A 14,162-nucleotide genomic window follows, 5' to 3' on the forward strand; every position below is an offset into this window, starting at 1 on the left:
TATATTACGAATGCGACGTCGACAGACACGGAAGTAGATGACCGCAAGTGTTCCTCAAAGAAAACGTCGGCGTTACGCATATTTAAAAGGATAACTACATCACCAGAACACTATATATTTTCTACATATGAGCTGATTTCACAAAAATCCGTCGGTCGGTCATTTCTTTTTGTATGTTTATGTAAAACCCGGAAGTCGTAAGCGTTCAAAACGTCGCGCAAATAGTTCCGTGTTACGTCAAGCAATCAGGTGACGTGCTACAAAGAAAGTACAATACAAGCGCTCTATGTCGAGACCCACGATATTTGCTTTACCTTAAAACCAAATATACTCAAGTGTCGTAATTATTCAGTTTAGTCAACTATATTTTAATTGAAAACAAGCGAGCGTTCGGGTACGTCACGTCATGGTATTGCTTCATATCCATCCGCTAGTCTTTTTTATTTTTATTGTTTATTTTTAAAAAAAATTAATACAGCCGAAGCTAACCTCATATAGTCCCAATCTAAATTGATGTCTTTAGCTAATAGATTAAGTGAAAAACATATTCACACTCACAAAGAACATAATATATATATTTTGTAAGTCAGAGGTTGTTTTACATTAGGCAACTCTTTCCGAGACAAAATGGCAGCAAATGAGAGAAAATGCCACCCTCAAAAGATTGCTTGACGTCCCAGTCAATCAGTCTGCAAAATGGGAGCAAAACTTTCATTAATCTCTGTAAGTAAATCTTAAATAAATTATTTGCACTTTGTCTTCTTTGGGGGGTATCTAAGAGATTGAATGACCTCAAAACTATCAAGTGTAATTGAGTATGAAGACTAATATTTACATATGTTACAACTGCCTTTATGGAATTAGTCTGAGGCATGGTGCACTAGTGTTTAACACGACTGCCCCACAGTTCTGAGGTTTGGGTTTGGAATCTTGGCAAATCTGCTTCCTGCGTGGAGATACAAAATGATGGATGGAATTTGTCTTTGTTGTTATAGGTTAAATTACAATAGAAATTGATGAAACTACGACATTTACATTTCTGCAAATGCAATCACAAATTGGTCCTATGGGAGATCAATAGAGCCAGTTGTGTATCTGAATGATTTCTAACCTCACTCCATAAATCTTGTATTACCGATTTAATTGAAAATCAGTTGGGTTCTGGGAGAGCGCAATAATGGTGACGGTTAGGTGCACTAAAATATTCAAAATCAAAAATGAAAATGCAAAACAAAGTATTACAGCACACACACACAAAAATGAACACGGTCAAATGTATTCAAGGATGGTCATTCTGAACCACCAATTTCAATAATTGATCTGAATTTTTTTTAATTTACTATAAATTGTCTTTATTCATCTATCTACGTGTGTCACGAAAAAAAGTTTTCACAAAAAAGTAAAAAGTAAATTTCCATGTTTTAAGCGTAAACGAAACCCAAGTTACCAAGCCATATCAATACAATATATGCTGTTCAGAATATATACATCTTGTGTTTTACAATAATACTTAACAATATTTATAATTTCATTTTTATGTGCCTGTGGCTAGAAATTAAAGTGTGGACAATTTCTGTCGCCGCAATGCATGAGTGTAGTCGGTGAATGGGGCAATTGATCATTGACAACTGCCTCTCAAAATATCCATGCTCTCTCCTTATTTTCCTCTTTGTGGCTATCCGCTTCTTCCTTGACAATCGCACCATGTTTTTGTGGCTCAATTAAAAGGAATACAGTACAGTTGATTATATGTGGATCCTCAAAACCCGATACAGGGTCGCAGTTTTTCCGTTGCAGTGTGTCAGTAAATGTCAGGTGCTCATTCGCTTGGTGTAAGGTAAAGAGTAAGAAAGTAAGTTTTGTTTTTTTTAAATCATGGTTAATTTAAAGTCACTTTCAGCTGCATCACTCGGTTTGTAGTGGGCATAGTGTAAATTAAGTGGCTTGGCTCAATAAAGGTTGGGAAACCCCGATCTAAGACAAAAGTAAACCACTCATGTTGTATATCTCTCCCCTTGCAGCATGAAAGGTCTTCGGCGATAAAGCTTTGGTTCAGTATTCATTTCAACCGAGATCCAGCTGCTCCTGTCCAGATCTCAAAGCCTGGAATGGAGCCCAACTGTGTGTTTGGTGTTTCCCTGCAGACGCTGAGACAAAACGGGAAGATGAGCCATGGGATACCGCTCGTGTTACGAGATATGGTGGAGTTCTTGGAAAAAAATGGTAACTGATGCACACACCCTCTGACACTTTGTCGTATTCCCTGATTAATGCTCAAACCATTAGTGACTCCATCTTCTTTCATTATCAGGGATGGGCTACCAGGATCTTTTTTGTGTGGGCGGCTCAGTGGTGCAGATCCATCACTTGAGGTGGCAGCTGGATCATGGCGAGAATGTCAAACTGGATCTGGAGCAAGTGTCAACTGTAGCTTCGCTCCTCAAGCTCTTTTTTCAACAGCTGCCTGATCCCATAGTTCCAGAGTACCAATGCAGACATCTCATCCAGAGCTTCAGAGGTACATCTTCTTGGCAGGGGATAATCTACAACCCCAATTCCAATGAAGTTGGGATGTTGCGTTAAACATAAATAAAAACAGAATACAATGATTTGCAAATCATGTTCCACCTATATTTATAATCATTAATATAATAATCATATATACATAATATATAATCATATATATAATAAAAAATCATTAACTTAAAATTTTATGGCTGTAACGCAGTCCAAAAAAGCTGGGATAGGTGGCAAAAAAGTTGAGGAATGCTCATCAAACACCTGTTTGGAACATCCCACAGGTGAACAGGCTAATTGGGAACAGGTGGGTGCCATGATTGCGTATACAAGGAGCTTCCCTGAATTGCTCAGTCATTCACAAGCAAAGATGGGGCGAGGTTCACATCTTTGTGAACAAGTGTGTGAGAAAATAGTCGAACAGTTTAAGGGCAATGTTCCTCAACGTACAATTGGAAGGAATTTAGGGATTTGATCATCGACGTCATCGTCATCAAAGGTTCAGAGAATCTGGAGAAATCACTGCATGTAAGCGGCAAGGCCGAAAACCAACATTGAATGCCCGTGATCTTCGATCCCTCAGGCGGCACTTCATCAAAAACCGACATCAATGTGTAAAGGATAGCACCACATGGGCTCAGGAACACTTCAGAAAACCAATGTCAGTAAATACAGTTCGGGGCTACATCCGTAAGTGCAACTTGGAACTCTACTATGCAAAGCAAAAGCCATTTATCAACAACACACAGGAAACGCCGTCGGCTTCTCTGGGCCTGAGCTCATCTAAGATAGAATGGTGCAAAGTGGAAAAGTGTTCTGCGGTCTGACGAGTCCACATTTCAAATTGTTTTTGGAAATTGTGGACGACGTGTCCTGTGGGCCAAAGAGGAAAAGAACCATCCGGACTGTTATGGATGCAAAGTTCAAAAGCCAGCATCTGTGATGGTATGGGGCTGTGTTATTGCCAATGGTATGGGTAACTTACACATCTGTGAAGGCACTATTAATGCTGAAAGGTACATACAGGTTTTGGAGAAACATATGCTGTCATCCAAGCAACGTCTTTTTCATGGACGCCCCTGCTTATTTCAGCAAGACAATGCCAAACCACATTCTGCACGTGTTAAAACAGCGTGGCTTCGTAGTAAGAGAGTGCGGGTACCATACTGACCTGCCTGCAGTCCAGACCTGTCTCCCATTGAAAATGTGTGGCGCATTATGAAGCGTAAAATACGACAATGGAGACCCCGGACTGTTGAACAGGTGAACCTGTACATCAAGCAAGAATGGGAAATAATTCCACCTACAAAGGTTCAACAATTCGTGTCCTCGATTCCCAAACGTTTACTGAATGTTGTTAAAAGAAAAGGTGATGTAACACAGTGGTAAACATGACCCTGTCCCAGCTTTTTTGGAGTGAGTTTCAGCCATAAAATTCTAAGTTAATGATTATTTGCTAAAAACAATCAAGTTTGTCAGTTTGAACATCAAATATCTTGTCTTTGTAGTGTATTCAATTAAATATAGGTTGAACATGATTTGAAAATCATTGTATTCTGTTTTTATTTATGTTTAACACAACGTCCCAACTTCATTGGAATTGGGGTTGTATCACTGGCATGGTCTTGCCTGGAAAATGCCAATTGCCAATTACAGCCAATAGTCGATTTTATGACTGGTGCAACTTTACAATGACGTCTACTAAAAGGGCCATAGAGCTCAAAATTATGAGAGAAGTAATCAGGCTCTATAAAGAAGAGAGAAAATGAGAGCTATATTTATGGTCTTATAGGGGGAGTATGCAGTTTTAAAACCGCTAGCAAGATTTGAACGTGGCCTAACCATAGCCGCGCCCCTCACTGACGTACGTACACGAGCGCCATTCTCAAGGCCATTCATAATGGCATACAATTATAAAAGTACATAGTTGTGATAATAGTTACAGAGAAGCGTTCTTCCTGAGACTTTTTTCATCAGAAACCTTTACAAAATGTCTCAATCGAGGACTCATCGTCATAACTAATTTTGATTTGAGATGGGCATAAAAGTTGATGTTTTTTAATTTCAAAACTGTAGTTGTAGAAAATCAAGCTAATCATTGCTCTCGACTTGCATTTTTCCTGTCCATATTGTTTATGAGTGTGTTTAAGCTATACTGAACGTTGGGGCTAACGTTGAAATGTGTGAATTTATTTCATGAAACTGACTGTGGGTTGTGTATTAAACAGTGGCATTCCGGTCATGTTCAATTTGATGTCTTTCCAAAAGTATGAGTTGAGATTACTCAGTAAGGTTTCTTTGTCTGCAAAGAATAATAGCCCACTTGACCTTATCTGAGTCATTGTTGCTGTACTAAAAACAAGTAGTCAATTAAGTTAACTGTATCAGAGATGTGCAGGTGAGGAACTACATTAGACTGTTCTATAAAAAAAAAACTGTGTTGCACTGTATAAACAATAAGTGAACCGTAATATAGCAAGGGATTACTGTACTGTCCTTTTTCATGTTTACTCCCTAGGTAATACAGACGAAGCCCATTTGAACATGTCCATGAAAAAACACCTAAGCCGCATCCCGGACGAGAACCTCACTGTTTTGTTGTACTTCGTTAACTTCCTGTCCAGAGTGGGGGCTTGCAGCCAGTTGAATCACATGACGGTGGACACTCTCGCTACTATTTTTGGACCTTACATCTTTCAGTAAGTTGTTGTGAGGTACATTCAGGCTTCCGCACTTTAGACACAGAGGTGGGACCAAGTCACTCCTTTGGAAGTCACAAGTAAGTCTCAAGTCTTCCCCTCAAGTCCCAGGTATTCTACTGACAATTCTATCAGAATAATCAAGTACAGTATAAGGAAAAATATATTTTTGCTTGGTTAAAGAGCAATTATGAATACACAAGAGAAAATGAGACTTTTCACTTAATAATCAACAACTAATTGGTTTCCTGTTTTAGATAATCAACAGTATTTTTCTTGAATTCACAATGGGCATACAGCAGGAAACTGCATTTCCTTCTCCACAAACATTTCTAGTGAGGAAATTTCAAACACAAATATAAATAGATTTCAGTTTAAACTTGGCATTTCTTGTATCAACAACAGAAGGAATTCATTAAAAAAGAAAATAATTTTCTCATTTTGTTATGAAGGCACAATTCTATCCAACTGGGCAGCACGGTGGATGACTGGTTAGAGTGTCTACCCCACAGTTCTGAGGACCGTGCCTGCATGGGTTTTCTCCGGGCACTCCAGTTTCCTTCCACATCCCCAAAACATGCATGGTAGGTTGATTGAAGACTCTAAATTGCCCGTAGGTGTGAATGTGAATGCGAATGGTTGTTTCTTTCTGTGTGCCCTGCGATTGGCTGGCAACCAGTTCAGGGTGTACCCCGCCTCCTGCCCGATGATAGCTGGGATAGGCTCTAGCACGCCCGCGACCCATGTGAGGATAAGCGGCTCAGAAAATGGATGGATGGATGTATCCAACTGTGGTATCTCAGTCAGAACACTAGGGGGCACTACATAAAAATATTACGTCAAAAAGAGGCAAAGATAAAAAGGACACGGAGAAGAATGTAGTTTCATGTCAAATAGATACTAGCTGTGTGCTGATCGATCGGAAAATAAAGTGGATAAAAAAAAAAAGAAATACAAGACTGATTCCTGCTATGCTATAAAAAAATAATCACTGGTAGCATATGTAACACTGGACCTCAATTTCTAAATAAGCGTGGGTGGTAAAGGGTGATTCTTTGGTGGCTTCATGAAGAAAAAAAAATCATACAATGTGTCCTCAATGCGTGGTTACGGCATACGACATAAAAATATGTGATCGCACGGCACAAGAAGACACCCATGGTTAATGTCATGTCCGACAAAGAAGAACATCCAAGCCTGGCTACATTTTTCAAAAACACACTTGGAAGCTCCCAAACGCATTTGGCAAAATGTGATATGGTCTGACGAAATTACGGTTGAACTTTGTGGCAAGAAAGAAATTTATGTTTGACGTAAACACAGCAATTTTGAGGAGCGGTGGGGAGGTTGAGGGAATTATGAACTGTTGGCACAAAACCGTCAGGCTTGGCTTCTGCTTGGAAGGAAAAACAAATGTCTGGAAAAGCCTACCAGAACATCTCGACTTTATTTGGGGTTAATCAGAGGAACTTTAAATGGTGGCAGGTTTGCGCTGATTCCAAATTTGATTCGCATTTGCATGAGTCTGAATTCTGAACACAGCCACATCCCAAATTATCGTTGGGTGTGCACACTTCTGCAACCCTATTATCTCAGTTGTTTGTTTATTTCCCTCCTTGAAATGATTTCATTCATTGTTTTAATTGGATTGTACAGGTTATAGGTTACGTGCTCTGCGATTGGCTGGCAACCAGTTTTTTTATAAGAAAATGCAAACTATAATTTCACTCACTTGTCGGCACTCAAATGTGTGAAAGCATGTTGCGCGTTATGAGCACATGCACTCGCCATGCCGCCAATGTCGCAGCTTGTTTTACAGCTCGACCTCAGTCACTCTTGCACATATTTGCTACCCGAGCCTCTAAACATCACCATTTGCCCATCCGTGCCTATTATGTAAGCCACCCTGACCTGTCATTCTGACTGGCCTTAGTTCACACTCCCCCTTGCTAGTTTTGCCTGTACCTTGTGTACTTTGTCTACAGAGTAAAAGGTTAACACGTGAAGACGTTTTATTATTACACGCTGCATTTGAGGTTTGGAGGACTTCAAGCCGTGCGCGTCACCTCGAGTCATTTTAATTCACATATTGGTGACGTTAAAGCAATTACTGCAAAATAGCAGCTTCTCAGCCACTTTTACGCTTGGCGGGCTTGTTGCCATGGCGACCCCCTCATCGTCCCATTGAACGGTCTATAATGTTGGCGCCGACGGCACAGGGAGCCCAGTAGTGAGAGATTAAAATCCCACTTGTTTCAAACTGTCAGTTTAATAGCAGCACCATTGTGCACATCTGGCTTAGACTTCTGAGGTTTGGAGTTTGAATGTGGAGTTTGTGTGTTCTCCCTGTGCTTGCATGAGTTTTCTCTGAGTACTTGGACTCCCCCCAAAATAATAATAAAAAAAAAAAGTCACGCTCAGTTCATTGGAGGCTCTGAATCATTAGGTGTGAGTGTGGATGCTTCCTGGTTTATATGTGCCCTGCCATTGGCTAGTCCAGGGTGTGCCCGCGTCTTGTCCAAAGTCAGCCGAGTACGAGTACAAGTACAAGTACTGACATTTGAGTACTCGCCGATAGCGAGTACCGATACTTCATAACAATACTTAATATTAGTAATTTTTCGTAGACGCTAATGAATATACTGTATGCTTGCGAGTTTTATATTATCTGTCTCAGACACATGCACAGATATCTTTGGGGGCAGGTGCTCAACCCAAAAAAGGGCTCTTATTTATACAACTAGGAAAAAAACAGTAGTATGTAGTAAACTTGTGTGTTTATTTCACTTAACACAATCAACACACAAAAGAGGTGAAGGGAGGCTACAGTGAATCTAGAAAGTATACACACCCCTGTTCAAATCTGTCTCAGGCACATGCACAGATATCTTTGGGGGCAGGTGCTCAAGCCAAAAAAGGGCTCTTGTTTATACAATTAGGAAAAAAACAGTAGTATGTAGTAAACTTATGTGTTTATTTCACTTAACACAATCAACACACAAAAGAGGTGAAGGGAGGCTACAGTGAATCTAAAAAGTATACACACCCCTGTTCAAATCTGTCTCAGGCACATGCACAGATATCTTTGGGGGCAGGTGCTCAAGCCAAAAAAGGGCTCTTATTTATACAATTAGGAAAAAAAACAGTAGTATGTAGTAAACTTATGTGTTTATTTCACTTAACACAATCAACACACAAAAGAGGTGAAGGGAGGCTACAGTGAATCTAAAAAGTATACACACCCCTGTTCAAATGACAGATTTTTAGAAGGAGAAGGAGGGTGGCTAGGGCTCGGCAGGAGTATATGTACAATACTCACAAGTAGTGAAATAAATGCCTGTCAGGTTTCCAAAAACTAGGTAAAATTGATGACAGAGAGGGTAATTTTCATTATTGTTTTTAAATATTGATGAATGAAGGGGGGACAAAGCGGCTGCTACCAAAAAAGGTTACTTTTTTGTCGAGGGCACGAAGGTCAGGTGCTTGACCACCTAGTGGCTATGTGTGCATGTGTCTTAATAATTCTGTCTACATGTGTTGCTCCACCATTTGTTCAAATAACCGTTGCTTGTAAAACTGCAACTATCGATGCTAACCTTAGCATGTCAAGGGTTTTGCATTGTTTCTTAGCATTAAGCCAAGCGCACTTTACCAAGGTTGTTGTCAATGCACAGTGTGTAGTTGTCTTTGTTTTATTTTTAGTTTAATGGTAAACATCAACAGTTTGTAGCCCATTTGTTGATGAATTGTTCAATATTTGTCAAACTACAGCTTATTGGGACACTTCCAGTCAAGGCACAACTATAAAATCCAATGCTACTTCTCCACTAGATGGGAGTGTTTTGAAATATTTTAAGTTGTAGTCATGACACGTGGCGCAAATGGGTCTGCCATCTCTTCCACATGCAGCGTTCCCGCAGGACCTGAGATGCTGTTGGAGCAGAACGTGTGCAACACCGTGTTGGTGCATCTCTTCAGGAAGCACAAAATCATCCCACTACCCCCCGCCATCTCCCGCCCACCTTCTCCGATGTCGTCTGAGCCTTTCTGAGGTGACTTTTTAAATTCTTGTCAATGTCAAAATAGCCAAGTAATTATTTAAACAAAAAACAAAGAAACAATCTCACATTGAAGACAGAAGCTGAGCCATTCCTACGAGAGCCCTTCCTGTAGACAACAGGACGACGACAGTATGTTGCTTGCATTCAAAGTAGTACTCATAGACTCTATAGGAGCGTAACCAATGCAAGTTAAGAGAGCCGTGATTGACATGCATATTCTTTTCTTGAATGTGTCTCAGTATGGAGCACAGCAGCAATAAATGACATCGAGTGGTTTGTTTGAATGTGAGTGCTCATGTGTACACACTCTGCGGCCTACTTGCAGCTCATTCCTAGGGGCTCCAACTGGCGACATCCCGCTGTGTGTAATATTTATGTGTGTGGGCTCACATTCTAATTGAAGGCAGCCAGTGAGCCGCTCTGCCTCCAGGAAGTCGCTGGTTGACTATGGAGTCATCATCATGTGTGCACTTTCCTTCCTAATGGAAGTCGCCCTCGTGTCAGCTGTTTGCTTGACTGCTGGGCATTTAGATGGAAAAGCATGTTGTTGCTTTTTTTTGTTGTCTTCTTGTGTGCTTCATCTGTTGCTACAGAGAACGTGTGTCCAAACCTTTTGTTACAATACAGAAAAATCAAAGGATGCAATGATCACGTTAAAATTCCTCGCGATAAAACAAATCTTTCAGTGTATATATATATATATATACACACACACACATATCCATCCATCCATTTTCAACACTGCTTATCCTGGTTAGGGTCGCGGGACGCTGCAGCCTATCCCAGCTGACTTCGGGCGAAAGGCGGACTACACCCTGAACTGGTCGCCAGTCAGTCACAGGGACACATATAGACACGGACTACCATTCGCACTCACATTCACACCGTCACTGAGTGGGAACTGAACCCACGCTGCCTGCACCAAAGTCAGGCGAGTGTACCACTACACCATTAGTGACCTACAATATATATATATATTTTTTTTAACACAGAGTGGTTCCTTGAGATACGAATTTCATTTGTTCCATGACCATGTTCTTAACTCAAAATCAGAATGTCAAATCACCTTTCCCCATTGGAATGAATGGAAATGCCATTAATCCGTTCAAATCCCAAAAAACCCTAACAATTTTTTTTGGGAATCTGCTTTTTTTCTAAGGAAAATAGCACTCTATAATATTTAGCTTTATGAAAACTTAAAGTAATAAATCAATAGAATGTAAAGAATTGAAGACTTCTTGCGACATGATTAATTCATTGCGGCTCCTACTGGTTTGCGCGACTTGGCCAACGGATGGCAAAAGGGCTGCAACTAACGATTATTTTAATAATTGTTAATAATTGTTGTATGTATATTTTAGAAGGCAAAGCCCAGTTGAACATGGCACACACACCGTACACAATGCCCATTGAATTAAAGCAAGAAATCATGATGTACAACGTGTTTATTTCTTTACTTTCTACATTCTTACACTTGTTCCATCCATCCATTTTCTGAGCTGCTTATCCTCACTAGGGTCGCGGGCGTGCTGGAGCCCATTCTTACACTTGTTTTTGTTATTAATTTGTTGTAATAAAGTGCAATACTTTAAATTGCCATTTTAGATGTTATGAAAAGTAGACTTTTTTTGTTTGCCTACAAATACCTGAGATCTCTGGGGTGCTTGCCCACCCATCAAATGTGAAATTGAACAACCAAGTAGTCAATCTCTTTATCTGCCCATTTCTGAAAAAGTGTCTGCGAGTGCGCCGTTCTGAAATGAATTTACATAATAACCCCATTTACCCCCACATTGATTATCTCCACCCATGACCTAGCGGCTAGGCTGGCAGATGCTCCAGAGCCACTTTCAACCGAAGGCATTGGGGATTTGCTTTCATTAGCCAGTGGTTGTGTCGGGCAAGGGCATTTGCATTCGGGCCGCAGACGGATGAAACACTACACAAGATAAGCAGAGCTGCACTGAGGTTTGTGGGACGTGCAGATTAGCATTAGCCAGCAGCACTAGCTTCTGATAGTATTTGATAAGTGTAGTTCGGGGTTGCTGCCTCCACAAGGGAAAAAGAAAGATGCTCGCGTGTGCTTCGCAGTTCAGTCGCTTGCTTAGATTCTGAGATTTGGATGAAAGTGTGTCACAGACATGTTTTTAAGACACCTGGGAGCTGTATTAAATTGTAGGAAAGAATGCATAATGTCTCCTCTAATGTGCTATAATGAAGTCATCTGTCCTTTTAGGCATGTGTTTGTTAGGCAAATGTTTACATATTCACCCAGTGTGCTTTGTTTTTGCTGCGAGCTGTTCATTAGAGCTTCATGAGTCGTGTTAAAAGTGTACCAAGTGCAGCACATTTCTGCTGCACACTTGTTTTCTAAATCTAAAGTAGCCGCTGGAGAGGCCCTTCAGGTCTGTTTGTTATGGAGTGCGCGACTCTACAGAGTGTACTCCAGCACTCAATTTTCTATTGTGTTTGTCTGTGGGTGAGCCTATCTCAGCTGACTGAGTGAGAGGCATGGTACACCCATGGTACGCAGAAAGAGATATAACCGTAAACACTTACATTCACAACTGTAGAAATGGAATTTGCAATTGTTGTTGTTGAATCTTAAATAACAACAACTAAAACCCATTAGTCAATAGTATATCAGGACTCCGCACAAAAACGACACAAGTCACAAAACTTTGTTCATATTTTTACAGTAACATGCCAACCAACACATGAACCAAGAGAGCCCATTCAATTTTAGTGAGAATCTCAATACAGGTTCTGATACATATTATTATTATTATTTTTTTACAGCATCTGAGTCACAATGCAATCTTTTTGCCATCCTGCGCTAACAAATATGAACAAACAATCAAATATTGTATATCCTTTCGTGGTTAGCGCGTTTGCCTCACAGTTCTGAGGTTCTAATACAGGAATTAATTTACACCTTCTGAGTCACGGTGCAATCTTTTTGTCATCCTTGGTGAATAACCATGGACCAACAATTCCACATCCATATTTTTTTTTTCAGGCCAGCACGGTGAGCAAGTGGTCGGCATGGCTGCCTCACATTTCTAGGGTTCGAATCTCAGCTCCAGCACTCCTCTATGCATCCTCGCACCTTCCAAAATAATCCATGTTAGGTTCGTTGGAGGTTCTAAATTGCCCATAGATTTGAATGTGAGTGTGAACTGTTGGTTGTGTGTCCCTGCGATTGAGTGGCTTCAGATGTGTGAATGGATTATCCGTTTTGTTAACAGTTTAGCCTTGGAGGAGGCCTGCACTCTACTGAGTGACATTCTAGTCCTGTAGTATAGTCATTATTTTTAGCATTGCCAAAATGCCAAATTCTATTCATTCACAACGGGTGAGCCACATGGCTGGAAGTAAATGGCAACTCTGTAGGTTGATGTACTGTATGTGGTCCGATTGAATTTGAATGATGAAGTACTTGTCTGATTTGCGTGACAAAATAGGTCACCTTGGTAAAGTTGTCTTTGTGAAACTCAAAAAGGGCTGACTGACATTGTTGTTTACATCTTCATGGACGTGATGTGATTCCTCGGGACGCTGCGGTTGTCGCTGTCCTCCTTTGCGCAAGCTCGACTCGCCTTCGCTCTGCTCGTTGTGCGGCCGCTGTGACAAGTGGGTTATTGGAGCAGCGCCATGCCCACAGACACGTTTTTGATATGATTCCAGTCCAAATAACACGGAGCCGCCGCGGGGTTTGGGGGGGTGGGGGTGTCACGTGACAGGGAACTGGCTACTTTGGGCTGACCTAGTATGGTGGGTGGCACGCTGCTTCCAGAGAGCAGAGGTGCAGGAAAGGTTGTCTCGGTTTTGCCTCACTGATGTCGCACATGACTAAGCCAGAACCTTTAATGGACTTGCCAGGTGGCCTCGGAGCAACACAACATCAGACCACACACGCACATACACACACATGGATGTGCACACACTTTGGTGCAGATATGATACAGTATTGATTCGAACTATAGACTGCATTTGCGTCATGATCTAAACATTTCATATTTTATCAATGACAATACTCAATATTTATATGCTATTAACATTATCTTCATATTCATATAATAAGATTCCTATCTATATATAATATCAAAACAGTCACAAAAGTCAGTTATATATGAGCAGAGCTGGAGTAGCCGAAGATTGTTCTCAAGTAAGAGTTCTGTTACTTTCAAACAATATGACTCAAAATTGAAGTAAAAAAATAATCCTCCAAATATTACTTGAGTAAGAGTAGGCACGTACCGAAAAAAAAACTACTCAAGTATTGAGTAACTGGTAAGCATCTTCTGATTTTTTTTATTTTTTTTTTAATCAGCGCATGAATGTCAAATTGACCAAAATAAAACTCTTTAAATCTTTATAAAATACCTCGCACCCTCCCTCCACCCCCCAAAAAATAGATTAAGGCAAATTCAGCCACAAGAAATAATCTGAAAATAACTTTCTTTGTTTACACACGTGAAACAGCACAATAGGCTCCCCAGGCAGAGATTAAATAGAAAACTGGAATGTTTTGTTAAGTTCAAAGTGAAGTTCTTGTAGGCTGAAATGTCAAAATTTTTAGACAGACACATATGACGGCGTTTGAGATCGCTGTTCTTTTTCGTAGTCCACCCATTTTTGATGCTTATCCTCACTTGGGTTGCGTGTGAGGCTGAAGCCAATCTGTACAGTAAATATTCATTTCTGCCATGTTTCATGAAAATCAATCTCTTTGAAATGTTTGCTTCTGTGCGAGGCCGCAGCGTGGAGACTGTGCGGTCATGTGACTCTTAAGGTCCGTTGAATTAGTCAAATGGAGTCAAACCACGAGTAGTTACGTTGGATTGGTGAAACAGTCTTGTGACGCAAGTTTCTGACGAACCGA

The 14,162-nt window shown here is 40.6% G+C and overlaps 1 protein-coding gene across 2 annotated transcripts; it reads left to right on the forward strand.

Moving 5' to 3' along the window:
• The first annotated feature begins 659 nt into the window (after positions 1-659).
• Positions 660-9,147, forward strand: LOC133409400 (protein FAM13B-like). Of its 2 annotated transcripts, XM_061689301.1 has the most exons (5): positions 660-723; positions 2,145-2,223; positions 2,312-2,518; positions 5,142-5,216; positions 9,126-9,147. In XM_061689301.1, exons 1-4 carry the CDS (start codon positions 697-699, stop codon positions 5,162-5,164), a joined length of 336 nt encoding a protein of 111 aa, XP_061545285.1. In that variant the 5' UTR covers positions 660-696; the 3' UTR covers positions 5,165-5,216; positions 9,126-9,147. The 2 variants fall into 2 exon arrangements, with proteins under 2 accessions (XP_061545285.1, XP_061545284.1); XM_061689300.1 differs by lacking the exon at positions 660-723 and having other exon boundaries at positions 2,101-2,223.
• The last annotated feature ends 5,015 nt before the right edge of the window (positions 9,148-14,162 follow it).

The sequence above is a fragment of the Phycodurus eques genome, chromosome 11 (assembly GCF_024500275.1).
Source record: "Phycodurus eques isolate BA_2022a chromosome 11, UOR_Pequ_1.1, whole genome shotgun sequence".
Taxonomy (NCBI): domain Eukaryota; kingdom Metazoa; phylum Chordata; class Actinopteri; order Syngnathiformes; family Syngnathidae; genus Phycodurus; species Phycodurus eques.

What these genes read in the sequence shown, in the direction of transcription:
- LOC133409400 (XM_061689300.1), top strand. Translation starts at nt 2,109, where the DNA reads ATGGAGCCCAACTGTGTGTTTGGTGTTTCCCTGCAGACGCTGAGACAA. An exon ending in GGAGTTCTTGGAAAAAAATG is followed by an intron (nt 2,224 to 2,311) that starts GTAACTGATGCA and finishes TTTCATTATCAG; the next exon opens with GGATGGGCTACCAGGATCTT. An exon ending in TCTCATCCAGAGCTTCAGAG is followed by an intron (nt 2,519 to 5,141) that starts GTACATCTTCTT and finishes CTTCCTGTCCAG; the next exon opens with AGTGGGGGCTTGCAGCCAGT.